Source organism: Chiroxiphia lanceolata, chromosome 1 (assembly GCF_009829145.1).
Source record: "Chiroxiphia lanceolata isolate bChiLan1 chromosome 1, bChiLan1.pri, whole genome shotgun sequence".
Lineage (NCBI taxonomy): Eukaryota > Metazoa > Chordata > Aves > Passeriformes > Pipridae > Chiroxiphia > Chiroxiphia lanceolata.
The window spans coordinates 97,337,377-97,349,422 of record NC_045637.1 but is presented as its reverse complement, the minus strand read 5'-3'; the positions used below and the strand labels follow the sequence as shown (position 1 = coordinate 97,349,422).

The 12,046-nt window shown below is 38.4% G+C and overlaps 1 protein-coding gene across 1 annotated transcript in view; it reads left to right on the top strand.

Moving 5' to 3' along the window:
• The window catches only part of LOC116790523 (collagen alpha-1(XV) chain-like), a 124,834-nt gene that overhangs the window by 30,756 nt on the left and 82,032 nt on the right, over window positions 1-12,046 (top strand). The window contains 3 exon segments of the mRNA XM_032695946.1: window positions 7,742-8,289; window positions 11,192-11,266; window positions 11,689-11,781. Of these exon segments, the coding sequence (XP_032551837.1) occupies window positions 7,742-8,289; window positions 11,192-11,266; window positions 11,689-11,781 (716 nt within the window).

The window sequence follows — 12,046 nt, the reverse complement described above, 5'->3', positions numbered from 1 at the left end:
TTTAAAAAACAAAAACCAACAACAACAACAAAATCCTAAAGCAGCAAAGACCAAAATGAAAAAGCCAAAACACAACCTCAGTTACTACAATATTTTTACTTTTCTGTTCTGATCTAACCTGACCTGGAACTAAGTGATTTTCCAGTTTCAGGTTAGTGGAAGGTCTCATAAAGCTTTGCATAAAGCTCTGATGATGTCTTATATATGTATCAGTCTCCATAAACATTGTAGAAGCTACGAAAGTATATATCAGCTCTCTGTTTCTCTCATGTCCCACTCAAAAATTCCTTGCAAACAGCCTTTTCAGACATATTTGAGATAATGCTTATCGTGGGGTGTTCTCGGGTAGGCTTAAGGGTGTACTTGCAAGATCAAACTGCACACAGCATACAAAGTTGGCCTAAAGGCAAGCCTCACTGAACATACAGACCCTTACTGCTGTGACGGAACAGATGTCCTGAAAGTGGGATGAGCAGGGGGCATGACATCTGCCTTTTTATACCAGCACTGACTGTGCACATCATGGTTTGGAGCAGGATTTTCTGACAAGAGAGAGCTTTCTGGGTCATTCACAGTGTCAGAGGAAAAGCAAAAATACATGATATATTACACATGAGAAATATAGGGAGATGGTAGCATTTCAAATCATTTGATTGAGATAAGAGATAAGGTATACCACAGCAGGTGTGAGAAGTGAAGGAGTATTTCTGGGTGAAGGCTTCTAATTTTCTAATTTTCATAGAGCAAATTATAACGGACAAATCTCACCTGCCCATATCCTTCTTACACCCCTGTTCTATGACAGAATCTTGCAAGAATTTTCTCCTTTAAAATTCAAGAAAAAAAAAAGATGGAGGGGAAAGAGAAAACAAGAACAAGAATTTTCTTTTTCCCCAAGAAAATACCTAGCACTGTACTTTGATTTCTAAGGTCATTGTGAAAGAAAAAGTGTAGCGTGATAATTCACATCTGTTTTGTTATGACTGTAATGGAAATTAAAACGTATGCTAGCTTAGCAGTTGTAAAAGAGCTTGCACAGCAGACACTGACACTGGTGACTCATAAGTGATTTTTCTCTCCTCAGCCAAAGCTCCCATCTGATTTATGAAGTACTGTGTTGCTGCCTAGTGGTGAAATGCAAAAGCTTCTGTTCTCCTGCAATCATTAAAGGCTACTTGTCCCTCTAGCTGGCAATCAGATTGTCCATATCATAGTTACATATGTGCATCACAACAAATTTTATTTCTTAGAGTCAGTGTCCAACCTTGTCACAGGTGCCTACTATCGGACAGCTGCAATATTCAATGCATTCTGTAATACTTACACAGCTTAACTTTGTTCAGTTATCTTTAGGAGGGTGGATGTCCTAACAGGTCTGGAAATCTTTTTCCATGAAAGGCATTTGTGCTATTCGCCTTTGCTTTTTGCACTAGTGCATATGGAATACGTGGTATTTATGCAATTGTGAAGAAAAAATCTGAACTTAAATGGACCTGGTACATCCCCAAAGGATTAGCATTATTCCTTCATGTTTGAAGGAATGCTTTTCACAGGTAATTGAATGGCTTAAAAGGTCTCATAAGCCAAGTGTGAAACAGGCATGGAAGGAGTAGAGCAAGTAAAGAGAAAAGTGTCAGGGGGCTGCAAACTCAGAAAGAGAAACAGGACTCTGACTTTCCAGACTTGCAGAGTTACCTGTAAAAAGTTCTTCAACCAAACACGCACTTGCCCCCACCCCAACAACAACTTGCTCTCTAAACATTGCAAAATACTTATTGTGAATTTAGAAGCCTGCAAGAGCAACACAACAGGGCACAAGCAGCCCTAGAGAGCTGTGGAGTGCATTAATGGGGGCCTCCCAATGGAGGGGATCATGGAGCCAGTGAGGGGATGCTGGGCCTTGTATTTACAGTCAAGGAAGAAGTGGGGAATGTGAAAAATGGAGGCAGCCTTTGCTATAGTGATCATAAGATAATGTTCATGATATGACTTTTTCAGGACTCTGAGAAGACGGAACAAGGCAAACAAGTAGCATTACAATGGCATGTATGCCTACACGTGTGCACATACAGTTGCTCATTATTATAAAATTACATGAGTCACTGTGATTGTTTGACCTTAAATATAGTCTGAGCCATTGCTAAATATTTCCCACTTTTGCCTCTCCTATGATTCTGAGGAACATGAATATTTGGTCTCTATGCTATATTTGATATTCTATACTGCTGTGGCTCAAAGAAACCAGTGTGTTTAACACAGAGATTTTGTCATTAAAGGACAACTGCTCATTGAGTGCACATTAAAAAGCCTTGGATTTATGTACAAAACAAACCAATTGTGCACAAAAATGTGTAAGGAAGATCATCTTCACAAACAACTGTCAAAACAATCAGAAAATAGTATTAGGTCGAGGTGGGGGGGAAAGACTTGTATGGAAGAAAATTTTTTTTAATTTGGTGGTTAGTTTGAAATCATTGTAATGAAATAAAGTTTCTCAAAGAGGATAAAATGGGGGGAAAAAACCCAATCAAACAAACAGTACTTTGTGCAATATAGATGCATATTTAATTAATTATATTTAGCTACTTTTACCCAGTAGAGGGCAGAATGACAATGACGTAAAAGCAGGAGCTGGCGCAAAGTGTTGGAAAACAGTTTACACGAAGAAATGTCGGCGATGATCTGGCGTGTCAGTAAGTACCGCAGCTCCTGCTGGCTGCAGCCTTACTTCTGCGTGTGCAACACCACTAGAAAGAGCTTCTGAGGTTTCCTGAGGCAGCTGGAAGGAAACACTCCAGCCTTTAATACCAATATGTTCTATTCATGTTTTCCAACAGTATATTAATGACAGCAAAAAATGTGTTCAAGCTGAGTAAGTGGAGCAAATGCTGTTCTTCCTGGTAGCACAGTGATGCTGGCCTCTTCTATTTCATGCAGCACATCTGGGACTGTGCTAAAATATTTCCCTTCTTTTTCTCTTTGCAGTACTTGATTAAATTTTATTGGGTAGATGTGGAAGTCCTTCTCTGCTTTATGTTATTGCTATAAATATTTCTTGTTAACTGCAAAATAAATGCACTTTGGCAGCAGGGAAGCAGGAATTCTCTTACTGCACCTCGTTACTGCAATGAGTATAAAATAGTCTATTACAGTTACAGGGTTTCTTTGAATGCAGAGTAGAGACAGCAGAGGCTGTACACTATGCACTGAGACGGAGATGGTTTATTTATGCTGCTGGAAAGGGAGCTTACAACCTAGACTTGTGATTATTTGGACTGGAAGAGGACAGGGAAGCAAGGTCAAGGTCAGCTTGGATCAAGTTTACAGACCCAGAAGTGCCTGATCTTGGCTGCTCTGAGCCTGGTCTGGTTTTGAAAGACTTCATAGAATATAGCTTTTATCGCATTTACTTAAAAGAACATGAAAAGGGGCTGCCAGCAAGGCTCATGCAGCAGTGAACACCAGTGACACAAGGTGTTCTTTCACAGGATGCAAAGTCAAGCACCATAGAGCGAATGGACTTTAACAGGCATGGGCCAGGATTATGGATAGCAGCTCTGACAAAAATCTCTGAAGAGGAACAGAAGGAAACACTAGGTGAACTTAAGTTATAAATTAAAGGGAAAGTAATAAGTTCATTCAAAAGCCAGTACCCACCCCACTCCCATCCCCAGACCTCTGAAGCCATCCAAGCCCTCTCTTGACCAAGTTAAAAATAGCTGCCGTGATTTTAGCAACAGGTTGATTGGCTTCTTACATTTAGCAAATAACATCCACTTGTTATTGTGGGTCTTTTATGTACCCATCATGGTTCATAAACATGGAGCAGAATTGGGCTAAGTGTGGCAGCTGATTTACCCAAATGGTTATGTTAAAAGGCATTTCTAGCTAACAACATAATGGAAGAACTAAATGTGACAATCCTTAAAATTTTAGCTGAACAAATATTACTGCTAAAAAGTAAGTGGTTGGGGCCAAATATGACAAATATTTGTAACTTCAGTCTTTGCATTCATGTAGTTGAGATAGTGGAGCTCAAACATTTCTCAGAGAATGGAAGAGAACAGTAGTGTGTTTATTTTGCAGTAGTGCAAGTGGCAATCATGTTCTTTTGGTCAAAGGACTTGTCAATATTTCTTTTCTTTTCTTTCAAACTTGGGCCATTGGAACAGTATGTTTTAAAATGGAGCTAAGGTAGGTAATTCTGTCTATGTCAGAGATGAGGGCCTTGCCTTTGAGCTCTGCTTCTGATATATTTTCTAGTGAAGAAACCAAGGATAAAAGTACACTGACAAAGTGTCCTTATTGGGAACCCTGTAGTCTTTGACTCGTAGTGATTTCCTAAAGCCTGTATGATTGTATATTTTATACCACCTTTGAAGTTAGGTTGCGAGGAAGTGCAGTGTATTAACTGGAAACAGGGACTATGGGTATTCCAAATTTTAGATGAGCTCTCATAGACAACAGGAAATACGAATACCCTACTCCAAGTGTTTCAGGTTTATAATTACTCTTTATAAGAAAGGTCCAGATTCTCGTCATATTCCTAAAGTAGCTTTTAATATAAACATTGCAATTCATGATAACATTAACAAACAAACAACCATAAAAAGGCACATAAAATCAGTCTTGGTAATAGAGTTTCATGTGTCACTTCACTTGTGCTTGTTAAAAATGGGTCACTGAGTACATGGATTCACTAATAAGGACGCTGATAGTCTGATGCAAAGCCTGCTAGGTTCACAAGGGTTCTTTCCATTAATTTCAGTGGACTGACATTGATCTGGGGTCCCTAACACAAGTGTTGAAGTGAGTCCACAGAAGGGCCACAAAGATGATCAGATGGCTGGAGCACCTCTCCTTTGAAGACAGGTTGAAAGAGTAGGGATTGTTCAGCCTGGAGAAGAAGCAGCTTCAGGGAGACCTTATAGCATCTTCCAGTACCTAAAGGGGCCTATAAGAGAGGTGGAGAGGGACTTTTCCCAGTGGCATGTAGTGATAGGACACTTAAGCTGAAGGCTAGGTTTAGGTTAGATATTAGGAAGACATTCCTTACCATAAGGGTGGTGAGGCACAGGCACAAGTTGCCCAAAGAAGCTGTGGACGCCCATTCATAGGGCCAGGTTGGATGGGGCTCTGAGTAACCCTGTCTAGTGGTTGATTTGCCCATGGCAGTGGAGGTGAAACTAGGTGATTTTAAGGTCCCTTCCAACCCAAATCATTGTATGATTCTATGAACACAGCTTGATCAATCAATGTTTTGGATCAGGCCCAGCATTGGCACTACTCTTCTCCATGTGGGAAAGCATTAGGAGGAGGCAACCAGAATGAGGTAATGTGTATACACAGTCCAAGGAGCAGTGCTGTGGGTACCAGGAACTGTGCATCTGACTAGGTTCTGTGTTCCACCTAAACTGACCAGGCATTTTATCTGCATCCATGTTCTTTCAATGATCAGGGATCTTTGCTACTGCTCTCAATTCTATAGCACAGATACAGCCTGACCTTTGGATATGTTTTTAATCTGCATCCATGTATTTGAATTTGGGTCCATTTCCTGTAAGGGTAGGAGTCAAATCTGTGTGTGTAGACTGTGAGAGAGCGACATACCCCCAGAAGCTCTTGGGTTGGAGCAAGTTGCCTTTTTGGTGTCACTGGTTACACTGCACTTTTTCTGTAAAGACAATTAACACGTCTGAAGGAAGGCTCACAAAAAGTCACAGAAGGGTGTAATACATTAGATGAATCTGGAACTTCCTCTGCCTCCTTTCCCATTTATAATATATAAATACTGTGTTTGTTCTTTAACATTTAAAGCAAATGTACCTCCAAGCAGGTAGTATTTTTTCTTTCCTCTGTACTTCATACCTTGTGAACAGTGGAAAAGTATTTTGGATCCCACAGGTTTGCAAGTCCACCCTGCCTAGGTAATTACATCCAAAAAATGCAATAAAAGAAAAGCAAAACCCAAACCAACCTCTAATATTGTAATCTGCTTATTGAAACACTCCATATACTGATTTAGAGGATGATTTTTACCACACAGTGATGCTTCTCAAATGGTCCCTGAAGCTACTCAGTGGGAATTGCCAGCTATTTGCAAATTCCCTAACAGTTCCAACCATAACATACAGTAACAACAAATACCATCCCAATTTATGGGATTATACTTTTTGAGAAAAAAACATAACTAATATTAAAGCTGCTTCTGTACTATACCTTCCATTGCCTCAGGTCTAGGAAACATGGACATAAATGGGATGAATTCTAGATGTTCCCCAATATGCAGTGCCTTTGTAATAACATGTTTGAAACAAAATTATTCTGCTGGCTTAAAGGTAATTAACATAGCATTTAGCTATTCATGTAAGGGAATAAGAGAGTATTTTTATTCTAACATAATTAAATCAGGAAGACATTAATTTTATCAGAGATAATTGAAAACTTGTGGCTGTAAGTCTATATTCTGCTTTTAATTGTATCTGTAGGCCCTCATAAATCCATTAATAGCTGGGGATGAGCTGCAAGTACAGAATTTGTCTGGAACCTTCTTGTTTTGCTTTTGTGTAGTAGATAGGTGAAAGCTATCTATTGCAGTTGAAGAAACTCTCTCTAGTTCTTCATCAGAACCAGCTTGCCAGTTTTCAGACCAAAGAGTGAGATTCTCTTATTTTGCCTGATTTTAATCAGGTATTTCATGTAAAGTTTTTCAGTTCATTTTGTTTGCAATATTCAGATGGACTGCCATACCTTTTCCATTACTATTCCACTTGGATTTATTCAGCCTATATAGCCATTACAGTTACAGGTAACTGAGTAAATTTAAAAATTGGAAGAGAAGCTCTGTATAGATTCAGACCTGAATTGCTCATTATGATTAAAAAGGTTTGTTGGGTTTTTTTGCTTACTTTTACTTCTTAGAAGAAGAAAATTGGTAGAAGTTTTATTTCTAGTATGCTGCTAGAGTCTGCCTTCCCAAATTTCTAGTTAAAATTGGGTGCAGATATTTAGCTGTTGTCATTGCTCCTTTGTTGTCAGGCAGGAGTTGTCTCTCTCAGGGTGTTTGACAGACATAAATAATTCTGTGTGTTTGCCAAAGCATAAATACTCTGATTTCAAAACATAACAAATACTATTCAGAAATTCAAAAATGAATTTTGATTGCTGAATAGTATTTTTTATGTACGTAGTGCAACTAAATATGAGGATAGGGCATAAATAAGATCTAACATCTGTTGTAGAAGCAAGGGCTAAAGCAAATCCACAGTAAATTTTATCCTGTTATGTGAAACTCTATCATGCTGTTTGTAGAGAACTATTACTGTCTTAGTTTGGGAGGATAAAGGATCTCAGTTTATTAAAAAACAAAAGGTTGTTCAATTTCCACTGAATCCACTTTGCAAGCACATTTAGCATTTTCTGCAGTTTATGGACATTTGAAGTAAATATATCTTTTAAGAAATACTTGTTGCCATTCAATTTCACCAAATGTTTACATGTGCTTTTCTTTAGCACACGAGTAACCTCAGTTAGTCAAGGGACAAGTTAGACAAGAATGACTTGTCCACATGGCTAAATATATTTAAGCACTACCTGAACTGTGGCCTGAAGTATTAGGAGTATGTTCCTGGTATTATGACACTGCATTTCAGTTTTTCAAGCCTTTCCTAAACGGTTTAAATTAGATTGGGCTGTGCACCTACAGAGTAAATGACATGGTTTTTTCTTATGCACTTTGCAGAACGAGGCTCAAAAGGACACCTTGACCTCACAGAGTTAATAGGAGTTCCTCTTCCTCCTTCTGTCTACTTTGTCACCGGCTATGGAGGGTTCCCAGCTTACAGCTTTGGACCGGATTCCAACATTGGTAGATTGACAAGTGCTATAATACCATCGCCTTTCTACAGAGATTTTGCTATCGTAGTTACAGTGAAACCAAACAGTGATCGTGGAGGAGTGCTGTTTGCAATAACAGATGCTTTCCAGAAAACAATTTACCTGGGATTGAGAATTTCACCAGTTGATGACAGCACCCAGAGAATAATTATGTACTACACAGAGCCTGGATCCCATATCTCCAGAGAGGCTGCTTCCTTTAAAGTGCCAGTGATGACTAACAGGTGGAATAGGTTTACAGTGACTGTTCAGGAAAATGATGTTGCTTTGTTCATGGACTGTGAAGAATATCAGAGGCTTCAGTTTCAAAGGTCAGCTCGAACCTTGGTATTTGAATCTGGCTCTGGGATATTTGTTGGTAATGCAGGAGCCACAGGATTGGAAAAGTTCACAGTAAGTGCTGTCTGATAAATTCACGTGTATCAGTGTTTAATGCATGTACTCTCTACCCAAGAAAGTCTGCTTACAATGGTTATATCCCAAATGAGGTTACAAATCGTATAGTTTGTATTTTCCATACCTGGCTAGGCTTTGGGCAGTGCAGATATATAAACTCTGGTTTAAAATGCAAATGTTCTGAGAACCTCAGAAATTTATTAATAGTGCAGGTATAAAGCTCCACATTCAGTTTAAATATTAGAAACTCCAGAGTAAATCTGTCACATAAATTTTTATGGCCTTTCTACAAAGGGCAGATTTCAGAGTATCCATGTTTTTAATTTCTGAGAATAATACCTTACTATAAAGTCAATATTTTAAACTCTTATAAGTTAGGTACTCATATTCAACATCAGAAATAGAATGATGTCATCAAAGATAAAGATATTTGGAAGATAAAACTGTATTTCTACAGTTTATGTATTATTTGAAGCCTATCAAGTGCTTCAGAAAAATAGAATGGACCAAAATCACTACTACAAGCCTCTCAAGCCTTCTTAGCTTGAGTGCAAGCATCCTTTCTGCTGTATCCTGACTGGGATTCTCAGCCACTGAGCTTGCAAATGGAAATGTGAAAGCAGTCATTATGCATGAGATTGACTCATTGTAAAACGGAAAGGGAAATGTCACAATTTTTCCATCTTGTTTTTGTACTTCCCTTGTACTTCAAAACTTGTAGAGTGTTTTGTAAGATTAATGTCTTTTCCCCTAAATTGGTAAAGCAGCTGTGCAAAACTGAGTGGATCCTTTTCTTTAGAGAGTAGAGATATTCTTACCAGAGTTCAGGGGTACTGACAGGTTGTGAGCTCCATCTGGTAAGCAGCAAGGATAATGTACTTTTATCATTTATCTGACAAGTCTAAACACCTAGAATTACAGGATTATATTGATTAGCAGCAAATAAGTGGTGGAAAGTGAAATGTGTGAAGATTGCCTGCTGGTGCTACCTTTCTTAGACAGACAGGATGACTGGAGTATTGTGGATGCCTGATTAGTAAGTAGGATTGAGAATCATTCAGGAAAATTAGACTGCTCTGGTACCCCACCTGGAAAACATATGATCAGTTGCTGAGATTATGACCAATAAATCTGTAAATATGATGACAGGAACACATGGTGGATTACACCATGATGCATTTCCACGAAAATGGGTTGTTCTGTATGTTATATTGAGTACATAAATTTCAGCCAATATTCTGATTGTTTCATTAGTACCAATTGTGACCTGTACTCTAGGTCCTATGCCTTTATTTCTTCATCATATTGCTTCATCATACCCAATTGCTTTTGGGTAGAAAAACTAAATGGCTGATCCCTTCTCAAACTCTGTTTGTATGCCAAGAACTGTTTACATCAATGGCCCAAAACAGAAACAAATCACAGCAGATTGTGCAAATGAATAGATGTCAGTTGCTGTTTGCTCTGACTAATGGGAATTCATGTGTCTCAGACTCTGGTTGTCAGACACAAAAGGAACGTAATTATCATCAGATTTATTGAAACCAAAGGAAAATCTAGCCCTGATGCTTGTAAAGAAAAGTAGAAACCAGACAACAACCAAATATAACCGAATCAGTAATGATGCCAGATGCTGCAAACCAGCTTTAACAGGGAAGGCAGCAGCTGGCACAAGACCCAGAGAGGGAATACAATATCTTGTATCTATCATCCCTACCATGGTAGACTGAACCATAACTTTCCTAGTTGGAGTAATTCGCTAGCAGCAACACTTGGGAAACATTAGAGCTCTCCATTCTGCTTCCTTGACCATACGGGGCCACAGATTAGAGAAAGAGCAAAAAAAATATGTTTTCAAAATGCGATTCACTTGTACTGTGAAAAAAAGCATCACTGCTTAAGTGTCTGGTTGTGCCTTCTTGCATGTATCATTTTTCAGTGAACTGTTAGTCAGTCTGACACTGTTAAATATCTGAATTGTCCGTTAAGTTTTGAGAGAAATAGGATGGTTGAGACTACTGAGCTGCTGCCTCAGAATGCCCAGCAAACTCAAGATGCACCAACTACATGAGTTTCGTGGTCTTTAAAGGTACAGAAATTAGAGGATTGTTAAAGATAGAATCACAGACTTTATTTCTTTCTAAAATATCCTAGGTCATGTGTGTTAGGTAAGATAGTTCTTGATTTGAATATCCGTCTTTCTGCCCTATGTGTGCAATGTGTCTAACTGTGAGATCTCAGAATAGGGAAATGTCCCTCACATGTTTCTTAAAGTACTTTGAGTCTTTCTAATCCAAGAAACAATAGTTAAGTGTTTAAAATTAAATTGTTACTGCTCCTTCAGCATGTCTGAGAAGTACAGTTTGTAACTCTGAAAAAAGAAACCTTTGTTATTAGGAAATCCTTCTCCTTTATTTGCTCTCTGGAAAGTTTTAAGCTGATTTCTCTCTGAACCACTTCATCACTTATTGGTATTCCCTTCCCATCCTTTGTCTCCATTGTTAGGGGTTTTCACATGCCAATTTTGGTGCTGCAATGCACTTCGTAACTACAAAAAGAGACAGTGCTTTACAGACTCTAGGACATAAACCAGGACTAGATCCTTCACGGGGGGCACTAACAATGTGGCGTGGCAGTTGTAGCATCACTGGGATGTGACAGCTATTGTATTCTGTCACCTTCAATTTTTTCAACATTTTGCAAAAAGAAAATGTACGAATGTATTTACATCTTTAAATTGGCATAATTATCATAAAATTTTATACTTCAGACAATTTTAAGCCGAATCAGAACACAGTTTGGGGTATTTTGGTGCTTTGTTTAATTCCTACTGCCCAACCCTTTCACACATGCTACTTAAAATATTACTTCCTTGAACTGTTTTTAATGTTCCATGCAGGGCTCAATTCAACATCTAACAATCAAATCTGACCCAAGGGCTACTGAAGATCATTGTGAAGATGATGATCCTTATGTAAGTATTCTTCTAAACACTTGCTCAGTGCCTCAGAGATTTCAAAGTAATTTTCCATTTAATATTTTTAATAAGCCTAAATGTAGTATTTCTTCTTAGAAACATTTTATCATACTTAAAACTATCTCTGTGTACGAATCATTTTTTTTTTGACCTATACAGCCCTCAGAAGTGACTTTTCAAAAAGCATCATTTTATTTTGTCTAAAACAGCTTTCAGAAAATGAACTAAGGCTTTTATTTTTCTGAAGGGTAATGAAATGCTGCAAGTACTGAAATAAGTTAACATCATAATGACACTGAGGCTTCACCAACTGAAAAAGAAAAAGTTTTTTTTTCTGCATTGAAGCTGTCAATTCCTTGGAGATCACTTTTTTTTCCCTGACTTTTATGAACTTGCTCTCATGATTGGGTTTTGCACAGGCTTCAGGGGACAGCAGTGGCAATGGCAGCATTCAAGAACATGAAGTTTCTGAGGCACAAGGCATCCTTTCACCTTCCCATCTTCCCATGAGGGTAAATTTGTTTGATTTAATTGCTTTAAATTTCTGGTTTAATATTACTCTTTTAGGTGATGAGGTCTGGATTTGATCACTAGTTTTTCATATTTGGCAACTTCCAAGGGCTCCTGTGAGAACAACATGCACCCATCCGTAAGAATGACTGCACTGTGCCAGATCAAAAATCTGGTATATTTGACAGTAATCAGCAACCAGGGATTTGGAAACATAAAACAGATTGGGAACATAAATATGACACTTATTGGGAATACTCTCTTAGT